General features: G+C 41.6%; 2 protein-coding genes across 3 annotated transcripts; both read right to left on the reverse strand.

The window, feature by feature from the left end:
* Positions 1 to 1,976: 1,976 nt before the first annotated feature.
* Positions 1,977 to 7,911, reverse strand: cj011 (CJ011 protein). Of its 2 annotated transcripts, none has more exons than XM_014206632.2 (5): positions 7,768 to 7,911; positions 4,440 to 4,712; positions 3,729 to 3,908; positions 3,347 to 3,424; positions 1,977 to 2,676 (listed from the first exon to the last, which is right to left on the reverse strand). In XM_014206632.2, exons 2-5 carry the CDS (start codon positions 4,622 to 4,624, stop codon positions 2,532 to 2,534), a joined length of 588 nt encoding a protein of 195 aa, XP_014062107.1. In that variant the 5' UTR covers positions 4,625 to 4,712; positions 7,768 to 7,911; the 3' UTR covers positions 1,977 to 2,531. The 2 variants fall into 2 exon arrangements, with proteins under 2 accessions (XP_014062107.1, NP_001134772.1); NM_001141300.1 differs by having other exon boundaries at positions 1,978 to 2,676; positions 3,729 to 3,911; positions 7,768 to 7,807.
* A 219-nt stretch (positions 7,912 to 8,130) lies between these two features.
* acer2 (alkaline ceramidase 2) lies at positions 8,131 to 22,163 on the reverse strand. Its single transcript, XM_014206677.2, has 6 exons — positions 21,757 to 22,163; positions 21,510 to 21,624; positions 20,438 to 20,579; positions 10,644 to 10,781; positions 10,348 to 10,485; positions 8,131 to 10,214 (listed from the first exon to the last, which is right to left on the reverse strand). Exons 1-6 carry the CDS (start codon positions 21,853 to 21,855, stop codon positions 10,028 to 10,030), a joined length of 819 nt encoding a protein of 272 aa, XP_014062152.1. The 5' UTR covers positions 21,856 to 22,163; the 3' UTR covers positions 8,131 to 10,027.

Here is a 22,163-nt window from a genome sequence, read left to right on the forward strand (position 1 = left end):
CTGCGAGGTGTCACAGAGAGACCGTATACGAACGACATATTTACCATACACGTGTTTGCATTAATTAAAGTACAAATAAATCAGAAGTTAATATGTGCTGACTATTTTGTTCTGATACCAGAAACGAATTGACGCAACTTTGACACTAGTCAAGTCAGTTAAGAACAAATTCTTATTTACAATGACGGCCTACCAAAATGCAAAAGGTCTCCTGCGGGGACAGGGGCTGGGATTCAAAATAAAAATATAGGACAAAACACACATCAAGACAAGTGAGACACCACAACACTACATAACGAGACCTAAGACAACAACATAGCATGGCAGCACACATGACAGCACAACATGGTAGCAACACCACATGACAACAACATGGTAGCAACACAACATGGCAGCAGCACAACATGGTAGGTGCACAAAACATGGTACAAAAATGATTGGGCACAGACAACAGTGCAAAGGCAACAATACATCACGTGAAGCAGCCACAACTGTCAGTAAGAGTGTCCATGATTGAGTCTTTGAATGAAGAGATCAAGATACAAATGTCTAGTTTGAGTGTTTTTTGCAGCTTGTTCCAGTGATATTGTGAAATAAGCAGAATCAGCAAGATTAGGGGTCCAAGCCAATGATGTATATAAAACCTGCATGCTAATACTATGCGTTGGCCATTGAGAGGCTTTGAAGCCACCGGTCGGCCATATTGGCACTCCCCAGTAGGCGCAGTCCTCTATAGGAATGAATGGAATTCTACAGTATTTCAATTAAATGTATTTAAGTATGTTGATGCTGTAGTTGAGAGAGTAACATTAGTAATCTCTAAAAATGATACTATAAGGAAAATATATATATACATTTTTATATTGTTTAGCTCACATAATATAATGCAAAAATATGCATTATGGTGTTTGTAATATAATAAATGTGGCAAAAACTAATGTAGACATTAATATATGCATTTCTATATTTTCCAAAATATTTTTTACAACGGTGGGGGAGTTGGCTTCAACACAGCTCCCCCCTACAGTCATCTAGTGTATATATGAATCATTGGTCCAAAGCTCCAAGACCTAAGTCCACTTTGATAAGTCCTAGCAGTGAGGGAGTGAGTGACTGACATTTTTTTTTTTTCTTCTGAATGGTTCATAATATGGTTGTTAGCATATTCTTCAAATAATATTGATAGGCAGGTGTTTTTTCTGACCTATCGCTGCTTAGAATCCAATACATGTGAATGTGTAAACAAGCCTAGGCCCTACTGATTCTTCATTAATGTGTGTAAAAAAAGACCGACCTGCTCCCCTCCTCTCTACCTACATTTCCCTCACAGTCCCTTCAGTTTCCCTTGAGTGGCATTAGTTTGGCTGTTTAGCCTACCTTAGTTATCCATCACCCATCATAGCCCTGCCATTCCCAACCAATCAGAGCACATGGAAAGGCGCATCTGGACACTGCACCCACCCACTCAGGTCAGTGTTATCGTTGTCCGAAGAAAGAAGACACACATTTCTGAGGACTATTTGTATTGTGGACAGTAACAAGAATACCTGAAAGTGGTGGGTGCATCAAATTCATTCAGAGTAACACAAATACTATTCCACCAAGATTCACTCCCAGTCAAGATTCATGTTATATGACGAAAAGTGTGTGTGTGTGTTGATCAAGAGGAAAAGGAAATAAATCCCTAAAAAGAGAAGCATCAGCATTGTTCTGACTGGACATCCTGTGGAGGGTCAGAACCCAAATCACAGTCAGCATAATTGTACTAGTGAGTGAGGGCATTCACAGCCAACCGCTCAGACGGGTGAGGGCATACCAGCAAACCGTTTTTATAATGTGCATTAAAAGATTATAGGTCACCTTTATAGCTTGATAGCTATTGTCTGACAGAATTTGTTACCTACACAATACACAATAGATTGTATAATATCACATGGTAGGTCTAACAACCATTTAAAAACACAACAGAACAGTGCTGTGTATCACTTCATCTTTAATGCCACAAGATAAAGATTTAAACTAACTTTTTCAAATAGATAATTGGACACTCTGTAGGAGGAAACAATCCATTTCTCAACCATGCTTGTCATGTTAATTCCACGTTGTCACTCACTCTCTGAGTTAGGACTTTTCAAAGGTCATATTAACAGATCGGTCAGTACACTGGTAATTTGATATCTCATAGGCCTAAATAAGCTATTTTCTTGCCAAAGGGACATATGTAACATACAAGTAATGACAAAATGACGTTTGAGTGTGACATGGAATTATTTACTTTTGCAAAACATCTTCATTCACCATTGAAATGGAATATCTTCTCTTCATTTCTTTAATGATAAGGGAAATTCACCATGTCCATAGAAAATCATAACAAAAGGTATCCCATTTTCATTTGAACAAATAACATGTTGATAATATATTTACAACTGGTGCTAGCTTGCTTGAACTAATCATCTATCGCTAGAATGAATGATTTGCTCATCTTGATACGTCTTCAGATCAGTTATATAGGTAGCGGTATTAAGGAGGGTTCAACGATGGAGCTCCTTCCTCCTTTTGCTGCCTTCCCTGGTCCTCTGCATCCTATAGGTCTTCTCAGCCTGCGCCCTCTCTTTCCCCAGAACCTCAGTGTCATCCAGGATCGTCAGGCTTGGGATCTGACTGATCACATACTGCCTGTGTGTGCCAGAGGAGGAACAGGTTGGTCATTTCAGTGCTTTGAATGACATCATTGTGTTGCAGTTTGAGCTTAAATTACATCAGTACTGGAATAATGTCAGAACACGCTGATGAAGGGCAGGAAGACAAATATGGTATATAAACTAATATTTAACAGCACTGAAAATTATTCGACAGTGTGTCACGTTGTACATTAGCTTATGACTGATTCATGATTTTTGGGGCCTCCCGAGTGGCGCAGCGCTCTAAGGCACTGCATCTCAGTGCTAGAGGTGTCACTAAAGACCCTGGTTCGATCCCGTGTGGTATCGCAACCGGCCTGGATCGGGCTCTGCACAATTGGCCCAGTGTTGTCCAGGTAAGGGGAGGGTTTGGCTGGGGTAGGCCGTCATTGTAAATAAGAATTTGTTCTTAACTTACTTGCCTAGTTAAATAAAGGTTAAACATTTTTTTAATGAAGCTGTCATGGATCGGGGACAAAAAACATTACAGCAAGATGTCTAACATACAACATCTGATTCCTTCAGGCACCGACTCTGTAACTTATTTAGAGTTATAGAATCATATCCTGCTCCTATTACCGTGTCACAATACACCATTGTCATCTCATTCTTTTTAAATACACAGCTGCAGCTTTAGTGTATCAGCTGTGTTCACTCTAGCTCACCTGTAGTCTATGTACTGGGGCAGACTCCCTCCATTGAAGTAGCTGGGTGCTGCCTCGTTGTTCATCATGCTGAGGATCCTAAATGAAGTAGAAATATCCAGAGGTCGAACAACGACACTTAAAGTGGTCTTTGTGGTATGGTGTCATGTTTTTTGTACATTGTATTACCATGCCATTACCATGCTCCACAATGTTGCACCATACTGAACCCCAAAGAAGTTGGCTTTAACAGAAACAAAATGACACCCAAGCAAACACACACACACACGCACACACACACACACACACACACACACACACACACACACACACACACACACACATACATACAACACACACACACACACACACACACAATGCCCTCAGTAAAAGCCATTCTTACTTGATGTTGGGAAACTTGCTGCGGATCTCCTCCACGAAGATGGGTAGGTTGCTGATCTTGTTCTTGTTGATCCACACGGTGGTGACACTAGGCATGTAGGGGAACTTGACGTGGGACGAGTAGCTGTTGCAGTCCAGGATCAGAGTGCTGAGCTGCTCCAGTTCACCCAGGAGAGCTGGGCTCCGTTGGCAGCGGAGTGAAGGAGAGATTGTTTGTGTGAATGTGCGGCGTGTACATAGCATGTCAGGATTGAGGTCAATTCCATTTAAATTCCAGTCAATTCAGAAAATTTAACAAATTACAATTCTTCTTATTGAAAAGCATTGACGAGAAATGGAATTGGAATTTCAGCATACTTCCTAAATTGACTGGCATTTATGTTGAATTGACCCCAACCCTGTTGCACGTTTCGTATTTCTTTGTGTCAGAGAGAGATGTGTTTGTGTTGCTTGTGTATGTATGTGTCTTCAACAGTGTGATTTTCCATCTCTGGTGAGTGTATGTACATGACTACAAGTGTGTGTGTGTGTGTGTGTGTGTGTGTGTGTGTGTGTGTGTGTGTGTGTGTGTGTGTGTGTGTGTGTGTGTGTGTGTGTGTGTGTGTGTGTGTGTGTGTGTGTGTGTGTGTGTGTGTGTGTGTGTGTGTGTGACGACTGCGTGTAATATGTGTGTATATACTGTCTGTGTACAGGGCTCATAACAGAAGGATACTCCTCCAGCAGGTTGTAGCTAAGGTCCAACACTTCCAGGGTGTGTTGCTGGGCTAGTATGACTTCGTAGGGGATCTCTAGCAAGCCCTGGTAGGCAAAGGAGAGACTCCGAAGCCCCAGCACCGGGCCTGGCTGACCGGGCTGGCTATACTGGCCTGGTGCAGCAGGCGGCCCCTCTGTCTCCATGGCTAAGAAGCCGAGCCTCTGAACACCTCACTCCTCGGTGTCAACTAGCCAGATTACCAGGGTATTCAGATACATTGCGCCGTAATCCCTGAAATCCACCCACAAATCAAAACAACAAGGGCATAATGGTTTAGTTATTGAGAGTACTTACTATCAAAAACCCTTTTCTAGGAGTTAAACATAAACAAGCCAAAATGCTCATTCCGTACCCAAACGTTTTCTGAATAGTACAGGTCATACAGTGAGGGAAAAAAGTATTTGATCCCCTGCTGATTTTGTACATTTGCCCACTGACAAAGAAATGATCAGTCTATAATTTGAATGGTAGGTTTATTTGAACAGTGAGAGACAGAATAACAACAAAAAAATCCAGAAAAACGCATGTCAAAAATGTTATAAATTGATTTGCATTTCAATTAGGGAAATAAGTATTTGACCCCCTCTCAATCAGAAAGATTTCTGTCTCCCAGGTGTCTTTTATACAGGTAACGAGCTGAGATTAGGAGCACACTCTTAAATGGAGTGCTCCTAATCTCAGTTTGTTACCTGTATAAAAGACACCTGTCCACAGAAGCCATCAATCAATCAGATTCCAAACTCTCCACCATGGCCAAGACCAAAGAGCTCTCCAAGGATGTCAGGGACAAGATTGTATAGTCCCGTGTAGCTCAGTTGGTAGAGCATGGTGTTTGCAACGCCAGGGTTGTGGGTTTGATTCCCATGGGGGACCAGTACGGAGAATTTTTTTTATGAAATGTATGCATTCACTACTGTAAGTCGCTCTGGATAAGAGCGTCTGCTAAATGACTCAAATGTAATTGTAGACCTGCGCAAGGCTGGAATGGGCTACAAGACCATCGCCAAGCAGCTTGGTGAGAAGGTGACAACAGTTGGTGTGATTATTCGCAAATGGAAGAAACACAAAAGAACTGTCAATATCCCTCAGCCTGGGGCTCCATGCAAGATCTCAACTCGTGGAGTTGCAATGATCATGAGAACGGTGAGGAATCAGCCCAGAACTACACGGGAGGATCTTGTCAATGATCTCAAGGCAGCTGGGACCATAGTCACCAAGAAAACAATAGGTAACACACTACGCCGTGAAGGACTGAAATCCTGCAGTGCCCGCAAGGTCTCCCTGCTCAAGAAAGCACATATACATGCCCGTCTGAAGTTTGCCAATGAACATTTGAATGATTCAGAGGACAACTGGGTAAAAGTGTTGTGGTCAGATGAGACCAAAATGGAGCTCTTTGGCATCAACTCAACTCGCCGTGTTTGGAGGAGGAGGAATGCTGCCTATGACCCCAAGAACACCATCTCCACCGTCAAACATGGAGGTGGAAACATTATTCTTTGGGGGTGTTTTTCTGCTAAGGGGACAGGACAACTTCACCACATCAAAGGGACGATGGACGGAGCCATGTACTGTGAAATCTTGGATGAGAACCCCCTTCCCTCAGCCAGGGCATTGAAAATGGGTCGTGGATGGGTATTCCAGCATGACAATGACCCAAAACACACGGCCAAGGCAACAAAGGAGTGGCTCAAGAAGAAGCACATTTAAGGTCCTGGAGTTGCCTAGCCAGTCTCCAGACCTTAATCCCATAGAAAATCTGTGGAGGGAGCTGAAGGTTCGAGTTACCAAACGTCAGCCTCGAAACCTTAATGACTTGGAGAAGATCTGCAAAGAGAAGTGAGACAAAATCCCTACTGAGATGTGTGCAAACCTGGTGGCCAACTACAAGAAACGTCTGACCTCTGTGATTGCCAACAAGGGTTTTGCAACCAAGTACTAAGTCATGTTTTGCAGAGGGGTCAAATACTTATTTCTCTCATTAAAATGCAAATCATTTTATAACATTTTTGACATGTGTTTTTCTGGATTTTTTTGTTGTTATTCCGTCTCTCACTGTTCAAATAAACCTACCATTAAAATTATAGACTGATCATTTCTTTGTCAGTGGGCAAACATACAAAATCAGCAGGGGATAAAATACTTTTTTCCCTCACTGTATAACTGACTGACAAAAGAGTTATTACCCAGGCAAACCTGGGTTAAAATACTATTTGAAATCTTTCAAATACTTTCAGCGTTTGCTTCAGCCTGCCTGGAGTGCAATGTGGTTGGGGTTTGCACTTTTGGGAGATTTCTATTGGTTCCATTGCAACAGGCAAGCTCAATCAAGTACAGCTAAAGTATTTGAAATGATTTCAATTAGTATTTAGTCCCTGATCAGCAGGATTGAATGTAAAGCAGCAGCTGCAGTAGCCCTTCAGGACCATCATTGAATACCTCAACAATTTCCCCTACTTTTTCACCTTTGAGATGTGTTGGTACATCTTGAACTTTGGAATGTTGACATGAGCGAAGAACAGCATCGGTCAAAAAACTACACTAACAGAATCCAAACATGTTCTGGCTAGAGGAATACAATACAGTAGTTTACCATCACCGAGGTGATTCAGTTTTCATTCAGTTCACCTTTATAATAATGACCTTTATTTGTAGCATACAGTAGGTCAACAGCAGTGCCTGTTCTCATGTGCTATTGTAGTCATTTCATCCTTAGATCCAGGCTGAGGTATTGGAGGTAAAAAAAAAACACTATGAATGATCCACTGTGTTAGTTAGAAAACCAGACCAAATGCCTGTGCATGTAATTTACTCAGCGGCAGGTAGCCTAGTGATTAAAAGCCTTGTGCCAGTAACCGAAAAGTCGCTGGTTTGAATACCCAAGCCAACTAGGTGAAAACTCTGTCAATGTGCCCTTGAGCAAGGCACTTAAACCCTACTTTCTCCTGTAAATCACTCTGGATAAGAGTGTCTGGTAAATGTTTTGTGCATTTAATGTCAACTGAAGGTAATCAAGGCAGATCCGTCTGGTGCTACAAACATCTATAAATCCTGCCATCGAAAACATGTAAAAAAAACTATGCTTGTATGGTCAGCAACTCTTAAAAAAACAGTCTACATCGCTCAAGGATAATACAAAGAAAGCAGAGCTGTCTCTTAAACTTGTCAGAGATACATAGGACCATTAATATTAAACAGGTCAACTTAAAGAGCATTCAAAAACAAAACATACAGCACATTATAAACATATCTATATACAAATAATCATTCATTTGACCCAACTCACCAAGATGTGTAGTGAGGTGGTTTTCAGGCAGTTCTACTAGCTGAGATGCAGTCTGCTCACTGCACATAAAAGGCACGCATTCATCGGACAGCTCTGGATCACAAGATCTAGATAATCACATTGGCCATTAACCCCCTCCTCTCCACAGGTTCTCCCAAAGGCTAAGACCCAGGCCACGTTGCTGATAGAAATATTAATAAATAGATCGGACGTGATTCCTTGTTCCACCTGTCAGAGAGGCGTTTTCGTTCTACATAATTTATTTCTATCTGATATTTCCACAACGTACAGTTATTTCCAAACAAAGTAAAAATCCTTCATATAGTTATTCCTCAAGGGACAAAGCACTCCATTGACAAAGGGTTTAGTAAATGTTGAACAGTTTTATTACACAAAATAAAATGTAAATGTAAAAAGTCATGAGAAATTCTTCCATCTTTGTTTACAAACACACATTATATTAACCTACAAAATGATGAATCTGTTATATTAGGAAAATAAAAGGCACTTTCTGAAAAGTAACATATTTTCACCACATTGGCACTGGCATGTGTTTGGCCACTGCCATAACGCCTATGATGGCTGTTGTCAGGGAGAGTACTTCATGTCCCATACTAAACATGATAATACTGATTTTATTCTCTTCTCAGAATGGCCTACCTTGCAAAATACTTTTGGAGCACAAATTCTTGCATAAACTCTTCTTCAGTGAACATTTAACTAGGTGCATGCAACTTATCACAGTAACCAGACAACACTGAGATGAAATACTTTAGAATACTATAGATACTGCACATTTCCCTTGAAAAAAGAAATGTAACATTTAACAGTAATAATACTGGCTAAAATAACACTGAAAATGTAATGGTTATGTTACCTATATATGCGTGCACACACACACACACACACACACACACACACACACACACACACACACACACACACACACACACACACTAATAAGATAGGCCAGGGTTTCCCAAACTCGGTGCTGGGGCCCACCCTGGGTGCATGTTTTGGTTTTTGCCTTAGTACTACACAGCTGATTCAAATAATCAGAGCTTGATGATGAGTTGGTTATTTGAATCAGATGTGTAGCGCTAGGTCAAAAAAACTAAACGTGCACCGTGGGGCCCAGGACCGAGTTTGGGAAACCCTGATATAGGATATATGTTTACTATACACTGAGTATCCTAACATTAGGAACACCTTTCTAATATTGAGTTGCACCCTCCCTTTTGCCACGAGAACAGCCTCAATTCGTCGGGGCATGGACTCTACAAGGTGTTGAAAGCATTCCACAGGAATGCTGGCCCATGTTGACTCCAATGATTCCCACAGTTGTGTCAAGTTGGCTGGATGTCCTTTGGGCGGTGGACCATTGTTGATACACATGGGAAACTGTTGAGGGTGAAACACAGCATCATTGCAGTTCTTGAAACAAACCAGTGCACCTGGCACCTACTACCATACCCCGTTCAAAGGCACTTAAATATTTTGTTTTGCCCATTCACCCTCTGAATGGAATACATACACAATCCATGTCTCAATTGTCTCAAGGCTTAAAAATCCTTCTTTAACCTCTCTCCACCCTTTCATCTACACTGATTGAAGTGGATTTAACAAGTGACATCAATAAGTGATCATAGCTTTCACCTGGTCAGTCTATGTCATGGAAAGGGCAGGTGTTCTTAATGTTTTGTACACTCTGCGTATAAGTCAAATAGGTAAGTATAACAATGCCATGGATAAAACTATAAAAATCACTGACTCCAGAGACATTGAACAATTCAGTCAATAGGGATCAATACAATCCTGTCTTCATTTTTTGACAAACTGTGGTGTGCATGGGGAGTTGATAGTGAATTGTGAAAATTGATCATCTGGAGCTAGCAGCACTGATACTAATGCTAGCTGACTTATGTGACAAAACTGGATACGGAGTGAGAGAGAGAGACTGCAACTATTAGGGTAAGGTTACCCTTATCTATGTAGTTCTTCCCTCTAGATTATCATTGAGTTTTATATAGCTAGGAAATGATCAGGACACTTGATCCCAAGATATTCCTATCATTGAACACTGTTAAAAATAAAAAAATTGCCATCTCTCTAAAGATCCATTATCAGAATTCTTAGAAAGCTTATTTTAAAGAAATGTGGCAGTGAAAGCTTTCCACAACCCTGTGAGTTTTGCATATCTTGTTTAAAAAAAAATGATTCTAAGTATGCTAGTTCATCGGTAAGACTGACAGTACACTGGTTATGTCACTTTGACAGAGTGCTTCTTCTGGACACACAGAAGAGTGACGTAGGGCACCCCAATGAAGGCCCACTTTTCACTGGGCCAGAACTTGACCACGGGGCCCTGCTCTGGGGCCTCAGAGGCTGCGTCGAAGTAGGCAAAGCACACGCACCCAAGGTAGGAAGCCAGGCAGATGAGTATGTGCCTACGGAAACAGAGAGGGGTTCATCAGGGGTTAATCACACAAGTGGGGGCGGATAAAATCATGTGGCAGGCAGAAAACGTTTAAGACCCCTGGCATGACACTTTCCATGTAATAGTACTAAAATTGGACATACCATGCACAGTGCAAATAGGGGAAGTTGACAGAGGACCACATATCACAGAAGATCCTGTCACTGATCCAGCAGAGCAGTGCCAGTGTCCACCACATCCCAGTGAGCAGACCCAGCTTAAACACACGCAGGTTCTCACACCTACAGACAACAGATGCACATTTACAGAGCGTTTCAGAATTGAAATGTTGATTGCAGGCTTGTCCAAACTATGTCCAGCTATTAGTTTTTTTAACTGGCCCACTGCACAATTTCTGACATAAAATTTAATGAAGTGACAATGCTGAATTTGTCCTGACCTCTTGATCTCGGTTATGAGCAAGGCTGTGCAGGGGATGCCCAGGCTCATTAGAGAGATGGCGTTGATGGCAGGTTTGACGAACGCCAGCCCTGTGGTGATTCCTGAGAGGATACCAATGACCACTTTGAACCTTATCCTGGGGGAGAGAAAAAGTTGAGCTGTCACTCAACATACATAAATAGATCAGAATGGGAATAATCAAACACCCTTTATTTGTTAACTCACTTCACTTGAATGTATGCCGTTTTGCAAGCATGACTGTGTGTATCAACGGCGGTCGGTACCGTTTTAAGATGAACTGAAGTTAAGGTAATTTTGATAACCAAATGTGATAAAGAAGCATGTTCCTACCCTTAAAACTCATATTTATGTAAAAAAAAAATATTGCCTCATCTGACTACTGTGTGCCGCCATCTTGATAACGTGTCATCAATGACATCACTTGAATGGTTCGTCTGACAGGCAGCCCAGATTACAATGCATGTTAGTAGCCTCATTGAGAATGTTTTCACTTTAACAATAATAAAAAATAAATGAAAAGAAGTGCCTTTTTAGAAGGCTATCCTGTTCGAGACTAGCAAGGTAACATGGCATGAACAATAAATGTTAAAAAAATAGATATACTGTGCAAGGTGAGCTAGCTATCCAGATAGACCAAAACCACAGCAACTCAACCATCATTGATTCATATTTTGCTAGCTAGCTGAACAGCTTGCTACAGAGCATGATTTTACTATGGGCATTGGCAGCATCATTTGGCAAGTCACAACTAGATGCAATTGATTTAATAGGAGTGGACACTTAACAACCCTAGATGTCTGTAGCTAATGCTTTCAGAACAGACACCTAGCTAGCTTGCATTGACTGAATCCTCATTTTTATAACCCAGCCTCTCCTAGGTTTGGCATCTGAAGTCCCTCACTGCAAACCATATTGAATACCATTTAATGCATAGTGCACACGATCTGCCTGCAATAGTGACTTTATTATTGTGGGCATTACCATGCATTTAGCTTACTAACCTTGTTTGCTGTAAGCTAACTGGCTAACACAGTACGATCTGATGCCCATGTCAATACTACTGTAATGTTTAACACAGCTAGACCTTGATCAAGTGGGCAAGTGGGTTGTTGACTGGACTATACAGGCTTATTGGAAGCTAGCTACCTGCTTTGTTATTGAGGACATCATGCATTTAGCTAGCTCGCTAATGTTGGGTAACAGTAGATCTGACCAAAAAAGGACCAAAAAATTGACAGCTGCATCATACAGGTTGCAAAATAGTTGGGAGGAGAATTTCGATGTACCGATTCCATGGCACATGGTTTGTGAACTGATACATAAAATGACTCCGGATTCAAAACATAAGAGTTTTTCAATTTAAATTACACAAAATACTTGCAACCAATAGAATGTAATATATATGCACAACTATCCCAGCTCTGCAGATTTAGCTGCTAAGAGACAGAATCATTAGATCACTTGTTTTTGTACTGCCCATACGTAGCTTGTTTTTGGTCACAGGTTCAGGAATAGCTGAAAAAACTCAATATTGTCTTGGAGCCAACTCTGCAAATAGCACTGCTGGGTGATTTGATAAGTCATAGTCAATCAATCAATAATATGATAATACTCTTAGCAAAGGTGTTTATCTTTCATTTACAATCTGTAGAAACTATGAGAATAGGTTGAGAACTTTTGAAACATCACAGCACAGTGGAAATCTATATGGCAGTTAGAAATCAAAACTGGATGGTCTTCAGAGATAGATGGGAGGGGTTGAGGGTAGCTGAAGGCTGGGCCTAAAAAACAAACAAAAGATAACTATTGTAAAATCTACTGTCCGTAAAATGTATGCAGTAGGTATAAGCTGGAAGTAGGAGCCTAAGTATTGTTGTCCATTAGTTTACTCCAATTAGGTGAGGGGTGGTAGGGTTAGGGGAAAATAATAAAGAAGGAAAATACAGTGCATTTGGAAAGTATTCAGACCCCTAGACTTTTTCAACATTTTGTTATGTTAAGCCTTATTCTAAAATGGATGAAATTGTTTTTCCCCCTCATCAATCTACAAACAATACCCCATAATGACCAAGCAACAACTGTTTTCTATACATTTTGGAAAATGTATAAACATTTAAAAAACTGGAAATATCTCATTTACATACTGTAAGTATTCAGACCCTTTACTCAGTACTTTGTTGAAGCACCTTTGGCAGCGATTACAGCCTGGAGTCTTCTTGGGTATGACTCTACAAGCTTGGCATACCTGTATTTGGGGAGTCTCCCATTCTTCTCTACAGATCCTCTCAAGCTCTGTCAGGTTGGATGGGGAGCATCGCTGTACAGCTATTTTCATGTCTCTCCAGAGATGTTTGATCGGGTTCAAGTCCGGGCTCTGGCTGGGTCACTCAATGACATTCAGAGACTTGTCCCGAAGCCACTCCTGCGTTGTCTTGGCTGTGTGCTTAAGGTCGTTGTCCAGTTGGAAGGTGAACCTTTGCCCCAGGCTGAGGTCCTGAGCGCTCTCAAGCAGGTTTTCTTCAAGGATCTCTCTGTACTTTGCTCCGTTCATCTTTCCCTCGATCCAGACTAGTCTCCCAGTCCCTGCCACTGAAAAATATCCCCACAGCATGATGCTGCCACCAACATGCTTTACAGTAGGGATGGTGCCAGGTTTCCTCCAGATGTGATGCTTGGCATTCAGGCCAAAGAGTTCAATCTTGGTTTCAGCAGACCAGAGAATCTTGTTTCTCATGGTCAGAGTCCTTTATTTTGGCAAACTCCAAGTAGGCTGTCATGTGCCTTTTACTGAAGTGGCTTCTGTCTGGCCACTCTACCAAAAGCTTGATTGGTAGAGTGCTAGAGAGATGGGCTCCCGAGTGGCGCAGCGGTCTAAGGCACTGCATCTCAGCGCAAGGGGCATCACTACAGACACCCTGGTTCGTATCCAGGCTGTATCACAACCGGCTGTGATTGGTAGTCCCATAGGGCGGTGCACAATTGGCCCAGCGTCGTCCGGGTTTGGCCAGTGTAGGCCTTCATTGTAAAGAAGAATTTGTTCTTAACTGAGTTAAATAAAGGTTAAATAAAATAAAGATGGTTGTCAATCCTACACAATCCTGTCTCGGAGCTCTACGGACAATTCCTTCTACCTCATGGCTTGGTCTTTGCTCTGACATGCACTGTCAACTGTGGGACCTTATATAGACAGGAGTGTGCCTTTCCAAATCATGTCTGACTACGTACATCTCCGACTCACAGACACACATGATTGTTCTGTCGTCATTTCCGGTCACAACTTGTAGACGTGTTTACGTGCTGCTGTGCGGTTTGTTGCCAACGTTTCTTTGCTACCTGCCAACTTTACGGGTTTTACTTTTTAAATTACCGTCTTATATTTTTTATTTTCCCCATCGCTCTACTTTTTTCATTCAACTTTTTCACCCTGGACGCTTTACCCGGACATGGTTCTACACAACCTCCACAAGCCAAAGCTAAGTAGTAACATTAACATTATGCCTTCTAATTGCAGTTGCTATACTCATAAAATACAGGAGAACGATCACCTTATGGCGAGGATAGCCGTGCTGGAAGCCCAGCTTCAGACGCAATCGTTAGGCAAGTGTAATTTAAGTTTAGGAAAGGATGAAACTGCGTCTGTGCCACTCATGACGTTGGCCGTTGGTGAGGTTTATGACCCCCCCATTGATACCTTGCCCCTTTTCTCTCTCTACAGAGTGGCTCTTGGAAAGCCCTTTGTTAACGTAGAGAGAGAGTCTGGTGACATCAAAAGGTGGGGAACGGAATCATATTTCGGTAATTCAACCAGTTGAAAATATGCGTTGGTATTTAATGAATATGATGTCAGATCAGTTGGCGTCTGAGACATTACTGATGATAGGACGACATAAACAGTATCTTGGAAAGTCTACACATTCTAGTTATCAGATTCACATGGAATTGTTGTGCAATTTAAAAATGTTTAAATATGAAACTATTTGTGAAAATATTCAATGTAATTTTAGCTTCTAAATGAGAGAATTGGTTTTCATAAGTGAACTAGGCTCAACTCAGTGGCCCCGCCCATGTGATCAGACATTGGTTGTAAACTATGAAACATGCCCCTATCTCCTACCACTATATAAGCCCCTGTACGAAAATGTAACTTTGTGTTCCGAGGACAGGAGGATGACGGTCCTTACGTTAAAAGGGCTAAGATAATAACCTAACAAAATTAGCATCGTGTTCAACGTGAAGGTGACGATCGACATGCCGAAAAGATGAATTTGGCTATACCAGCCAGAATATAGCATGAGCTTAAAAGTATGGCAACTTGGTATGAACTTTGAACTCTTATTCACTCCAGAAGTGATACCTCCTAGCCGTTGAGTTAGCAGCAGCTGCTGTAAACGTGGGCTAGGAAAGGACGGACGACGTATCCAGGCTAACACACAACCACGATACTAATACGTATCCAGTTTACCACCAGAGACATTCTTCAGAGCACAAGGGAGTAAATATTCCTTTTCCAAATGGGCGGTTATATAGAATGCATAAGATTCTGTATTTACGATAGCATAGCTTCTCCCTTTGTTACTCAGTCTTCCCGCGCTTTCATTCAAGCCCAACCACCTCTCTTTGTGGAACCAGCCGTCATAACGATTCCGTCCACGGGGGACGTTTTCTTGTATGACATAATTAGTATTCAATGTATGATCCATTCTGTGTATATGTAATTCTGTGTGATTATTTAGGTATTTAGTAAATAAATAAACCAAATTGTGTATTGCTGATTCAACTTGTTAGCCAGGGTTCGTGAAGATTCGTGAAGAATTTACAACTTTCAGATGAGACTGAATAAGGTGACGATTAAATATTGACTGCTATTGAGGTAAAAGATTACCAGGTCTTTAAGAGTTTATTCGGAAGATAACAGCTCTATAAACATTCTTTCGTGGTGCCCCGACTTTCTAGTTAATTACATTTACATGATTAGTTTCATCAGGTAATATTAATTACAGTAGAAATGATTTTATAGAATAGCATGTCATATCACTTAATCCGGCATAGCAAAGACACAACACCACCAATAAGTACAGATAGTGGTAAAAATCCCCTCGCAACATAGCTTCAGTGTGTAAATCAGCTAGAAAGATGTGTCACATCGAGAAATTGTCTCTGGCCCCTTCCCAGTTAGGGGGAGTGATGAGCTCTACAGCAGTCTCACAACTCAATCGCTGGTTGAAAACTGTTTCCTGCCCCTCCCAAAAGATAGAATTTGTAGATAATTGGCCCTCTTTCTGGGAATCACCCACAAACAGGACCAAGCCTGGCCTGCTGAGGAGTGACGGACTCCATCCTAGTTGGAGGGGTGCTCTCATCTTATCTATGAACATAGACTGGGCTCTAACTCCTCTATCTCCAAAATGAGAAGGGTGCAGGCCAGGCAGCAAGCTGTTAGCCACCCCGCCAGCTTAGTGGAGTCTGCCACTAGCAGTCAGTGTAGTCAGCTCAGCTATCCCCATTGAGACCGTGTCTGTGCTTCGATCTAGGTTCGGCAAACCTAAACATGACGGTGTTCGCCTTAGCAATCTCACTGGAATAAAGACGTCCTCCATTCCTGTCATTATTGAAAGAGATTGTGATATCTCACATCTCAAAATAGGGCTGCTTAATGTTAGATCCCTCACTTCCAATGCAGTTTTGTCAATGAACTAATCACTGATCATAATCTTGATGTGATTGGCCTGACTAAAACATGGCTTAAGCCTGATGAGTTTACTGTGTTAAATGAGGCCTCTGCTCCTGGTTACACTAGTGACCATGGCCCAGATTCACAAAACCACAAAATACATTTCTTCTTAACTGCAATTTTTTCCTTAACTATAGATTTATGAAGAGAGCTAATCTTGGAAATGTTGTTAAGCTATTTAGTTTGTTTCTCCTTTAGCAAAAGTTAACAAGAAATTAGATTCTTGAAAATAACGTTCTTAGATTTGTTCTTAATTCCATGATAGCTAAATCCTTGTTTTAAACTCAGGCATTGAGAGAATAAGTGCATGAAAGCAATTGAACATCTGAAAGTTTCAGTATTGATTATTTTAAACCCAAGAACATGTTTTAGAACAGTAATCTCTGTAGGAAATAGCTAACATGATTGTCGGTAACCTAGCAACAAACATTTTAAGAAGATTCTAACAAGATATTTGACAAGTTTGTAGGAAAATCAAGAAATCTTAAGATATTGTGGAGGAATTGCATTTACAAACTATCTTATCAACTTCTTTTTTTTTTTTTCTTAAGACTTAAGTTTTTGGGTAAGAAGTGTTTTGTGAATCTGGGTCCATATGATCTAGGGCCTATGATCAAGGGAAACACTCAAGTTTTTTAATCCTATATCTCTTGACACATTGATGAAAATACTCTTAGCCTCTAAACTGTCAAGCTGCATAATGAACCCTATTCCAACTAAACTACTGAAAGAGCTGCTTCTTGTGCTTGGCCCTCCTATGTTGAATATAATAAACGGCTCTCTATCCACCGGATGTGTACCAAACTCTCTAAAAGTGGCAGTAATCCTGAAAAAGCCAAACCTTGACCCAGAAAATATAAAAAACTATCAGCCTATATCGAATCTTCCATTCCTCTCAAAAAAAATTGAAAAAGCTGTTGCGCAGCAACTCACTGTCTTCCTGAAGACAAACAATGTATATGAAACGCTTCTGTCTTTTTTTAGACCCCATCATAGCACTGAGACTGCACTCGTGAAGGTGGTAAATGACCTTTTAATGGCGTCAGACCAAAGCTCTACATCTGTCCTTGTGCTCCTAGACCCTAGTGCTGCTTTTGATACCATCGATCACCACATTCTTTTGGAGAGATTGGAAACCCAAATTGGTCTACATGGACAAGTTCTGGCCTGGTTTAGATCTTATCTGTCAGAAAGATATCAGTTTGTCTCTGTGGATGGTTTGTCTTCTGACAAATCAACTGTAAATTTCAGTGTTCCTCAATCATCTTGATGGTTGAACAGTCATCTCAAATAAAACTGGACCTCGGCGTTATTCTGGACCCTGATCTCTCTTTTGACGAAAATATCAAGAATATTTCAAGCACAGCTTTTTTCCATCTTTATGACATTGCAAAAAATCAGAAACTTTCTGTCCAAAAATGATGCAGAAAAATTTATCCATGCTTTTGTCACTTCTAGATTAGACTACTGCAATGCTCTACTTTCCGGCTACCCGGATAAAGCACTAAATAAACTTCAGTTAGTGCTAAACACAGCTGCTAGAATCTTGACTAGAACCAAAAGATTTGATCATATTACTCCAGTGCTAGCCTCTCTACACTGGCTTCCTGTTAAGGCTAGGGCTGATTTCAAGGTTTTACTGCTAACCTACAAAGCATTACATGGGCTTGCTCCTACCCATCTTTCCGATTTGGTCCTGCCGTACATACCTACACATACGCTACGGTCACAAGACGCAGGCCTCCTTACTGTCCCTAGAATTTTTAAGCAAACAGATGGAGTCAGGGCTTTCTCCTATAGAGCTCAATTTTTATGGAATGGTCTGCCTATCCATGTGAGAGACGCAGACTCGGTCTCGACCTTTAAGTCTTTACTGAAGACTCATCTCTTCAGTAGGTCCTATGATTGAGTGTAGTCTGGCCCAGGGGTGTGAAGGTGAATGGAAAGGCACTGGAGCGACAAACCGCCCTTGCAGTCTCTGCCTGGCCGGTTCCCCTCTCTCCACTGGGGGGGCTGAGTCACTGGCTTACTGGTGCTCTTCCATGCGTGACTTGATTGGGTTGAGTCACTGACGTGATCTTCCTGTTCGGGTTGGCGCCCCCCTCGGGTTCGTGCCATGGGGGAGGTCTTCGTGGGCTACACTCGGCCTTGTCTCAGGGTAGTAAGTTGGTGGTTGAAGATATCCCTCTAGTGGTGTGGGGGCTGTGCTTTGGCAAAGTGGGTGGGGTTTAATCCTGCCTGTTTGGCCCTGTCCGGGGGTATCATCAGACAGGGCCACAGTGTCTCCCGACCGCTCCTCTCTCAGCCTCCAGTATTTATGCTGCAATAGTTTATGTGTCAGGGGGCTAGGGTCAGTCTGTTATATCTGGAGTATTTCTCCGTCTCATCTGGTGTCCTGTGTGAATTTATGTATGCTCCCTCTAATTCTCTCTCTCTTCCTCTTGGAGGACCTGAGCCCTAGGACCATGCCTCAGGACTACCTGGCCTGATGACTCCTTGCTGTCCCCAGTCCATCTGGTCATGCTGCTGCTCCAGTTTCAACTGTTCTGCCTGCGGCTATGGAACCCTGACCATTTCACTGGACGTGCTGTCCTGTTGCACCCTCTACAACCACTGTGATTATTATTATCTGACCCTGCTGGTCATCTATGAACGTTTGAACAACTTGGCCATGTTCTGTTATAATCTCCACCCGACACAGCCAGAAGAGGACTGGCCACCCCTCAGAGCCTGGTTCCTCTCTAGGTTTCTTCCTAGGTTCTGGCCTTTCTAGGGAGTTTTTCCTAGCCACCGTGCTTCTACATCTGCATTGCTTGCTGTTTGGGGTTTTAGGCTGGGTTTCTGTACAGCACTTTGTGACATCGGCTAATGTAAAAAGAGCTTTATAAATACATTTGATTGATTGATCAATTTAATTTACCAGAGGTGGACTCAAATCAAGTTGTAGAAACATCTCAAGGATGATCAATGGAAACAGGATGCACCTGAGCTCAATTTCAAGTCTCATAGCAAAGGGTCTGAATACTTATGTAAATAAGGTACTGTCTCCTCTCACCTTTTTCCTTCGCTGTGAACTTCAGTGCACAACACCAACAGCTGTCTGTTGTGAAGAAGAAAAAAAAACCTCTCCAAGCCAAACCTTCCTACCATGACCGCTAAACAGCCTACATCGTTGTCACCATATTAGCTAACGTCATAGTCAACCTAGCTACTAGAACTAACACGTTAGTAAACCCACAATCCAATATGTGTACAAACACACAGTACAGTGTACAGCAAGTATTTTAGCAGTTACACCGGCGGGCCCCAGTGGCAATAAATGAATAAAACCGAAAGCTTACCTTGACTTGGAAGAGTTGCAGTGTTGGATAGCCTTAGCCAGCTAGCTAACATAAATAGCATTCCTCTCTTTTTGAGTCAGGTTGTTGAGTAGGCTAAATTAGCTGCATTAGCTAGCTTAATAAGTGAAAGGTAAACTAAAAATAATTTTAAAAAATACAACAAAATATAGATGGCTCTTTCTCTCTACTGCTTCTCCTTAATTTTTTGCAGAAATGAAATGTTCAAAACTGTTCCACTACTGTGTTTGTCTTTAAGTCCACTACTCACCACACGTTATGCACCTGCAGTGCTAGCTGTAGCTTATGCTTTCAGTACTAGATTCATTCTCTGATACCTTGATTGGATGGCTAACATGTCAGTTAACATTGGAGGACATCCTCCGGAAGTTATCATAATTACTGTGGTAGTCTATGGAAGGGGACCTTCTTGGTTTTGTATTGAAGTCAATGCACCCAGAGGACAGAAAATAGCTGTCCTTTGCTACACCGTAGTGCTACCCTAGAAGGCTACTGTAGACCTTCATCGCTAACCCCAGTTATTTGGTGACATGTGAACATATTTACTATAGTTTTAACTAAAAAGGATCACTTTTTTAATGTTTCACTGTTTAAATTTTTATGAAATTCACTGAGTAGGATGGTCCTCCCCTTCCTCCTCTGAGGAGCCTCCACCGGTGTGTATGTGTGTGTGTCACTTGCCTGTTTCTGCGGAAGCTCTTGGGCAGGTATCTCTTTGGGAACCACATGCCGATGGCACACATGAGCACCCACAGGATGGCCAGCTCGTCCAGCATCTGGCCCAGGAAGCTAAGGGTGGCATGGAAGTAAGTGGATCCAATGCCTGGGAGAAGAAACAATGTTTACAGAGAGTACAATGTGAGTAGAATACACAATCTGCCATCTAGAGGCTTAGGCTAGATGCTGAGGAGATCGTCTATCTAGACATCCTGGTTGCCTCCCACAATGTTCCGGCTTAGGGTTGGGTTTTTCCAGACTACTGAGGAGAGGCAACTCTTGTGTAGGATTTGGGAGTGACACCAAAATATGCATACCTGCTGAACCAGAATCTGGCTTTACAGGAGATGTTGATATGGCAATACTCCTTTAAGCCCAGGAAGCAGCCATTCACCAGCTTTTCAAGCATTAAAATGACTAAATAAGTTTGTTACTCACCAAATATGGAGGTGCCTCGAGGCAATTTTTCTGTTGCTTGTAAATGATTTATTTAGACTTTTTTTTGGAAGTACATATAGGCCGTGAAGGCAGTAAATTATGATAGTTGCTCATAGAAACTTTGGTGAGTAACGCAGGTATTTTGACATTATAACGATTAAAAAGTTGGTGAATGGCTAGACGATTAAACAACTCCACGATTTACAATGGAGTTGAGCAGCGACTAGTGTGGCCAGACTGGAGATCCGACGTCAAATAGCATTTGGATTTTATAAAAACTATTGATTTCAGCACCCAAGGAATAGCCAGCAATTACACACATGACATTGTTATGTGTAATTGCGGGCTATTCTTTAGGCGCTGAAATCAGTAGGTTTTTCTTTTTTTTTTAAACATAATTTTATGTGACGTCGGACCTCCAGTCTGCAAACACTAGTTGCCACTCAACTTGAGTCAGCTAGTGAATGGCATGTTGAATGGCTGCTTCCTGTGCTTAAAGGAGATTCGCCATATCAACGTCTCCTGTAAAGCCACATTCTGGTTCACGTCCCTGCTAAATTCTGCGAGTGTCATTTAAAAGTTAGTGCAGTAGACTTACCAACCACAACCAGCAAAGCCCAGATCAGATAAATCCCACTGTTGAAATGTGTAGCATATTGTCGAAACAGACACATCAAAATAGGTGGCAAAATAAAAAACAGTATGTTGCTGATCTGCAAAGAACAAAATATAGGGGAGGAAATGTATTATGAGCAGATGAACATATCTCTAACATTAGACATGACATTAGGCCTAAAGCCCCCCCCAAAATAAGTTAAAATGTGATCAACCAGTGACATCTTTACCGTATTGTAGAACTCCGCAATTCCAGGGTAAATAAGATAATTTCCTTCGCACCAATCCACTTCGGAGCTACCTTGACTCCAGAATACAAGATTGCTCATGTTTATAGATAACGTTAGCCAAAACTGCAAAATTACCTCGCTAACTAGCCAGCTATGTCATTTGAGTAGGAGAATAAGTTAGATACAAATTTGTAGCTGATAAAAAAAAAAGGATCACTTTTACCGAATTGTCATGTTCGTACCTGATAATGCACGAGGTTGACTTACAAATAACTATTTTAAAGTAGTTAAACTAACTACCTGTAATGTTTTGAAAGTACACTATTTGGACTGTCAGAGCTAACGGAGATATAATCGTACATGTCAACAATAGTGTGTACAGCTGTACGTGTACGTCACAAAAACTA

This window comes from Salmo salar, chromosome ssa07 (genome assembly GCF_905237065.1).
Source record: "Salmo salar chromosome ssa07, Ssal_v3.1, whole genome shotgun sequence".
In the NCBI taxonomy this organism is placed as follows: domain Eukaryota; kingdom Metazoa; phylum Chordata; class Actinopteri; order Salmoniformes; family Salmonidae; genus Salmo; species Salmo salar.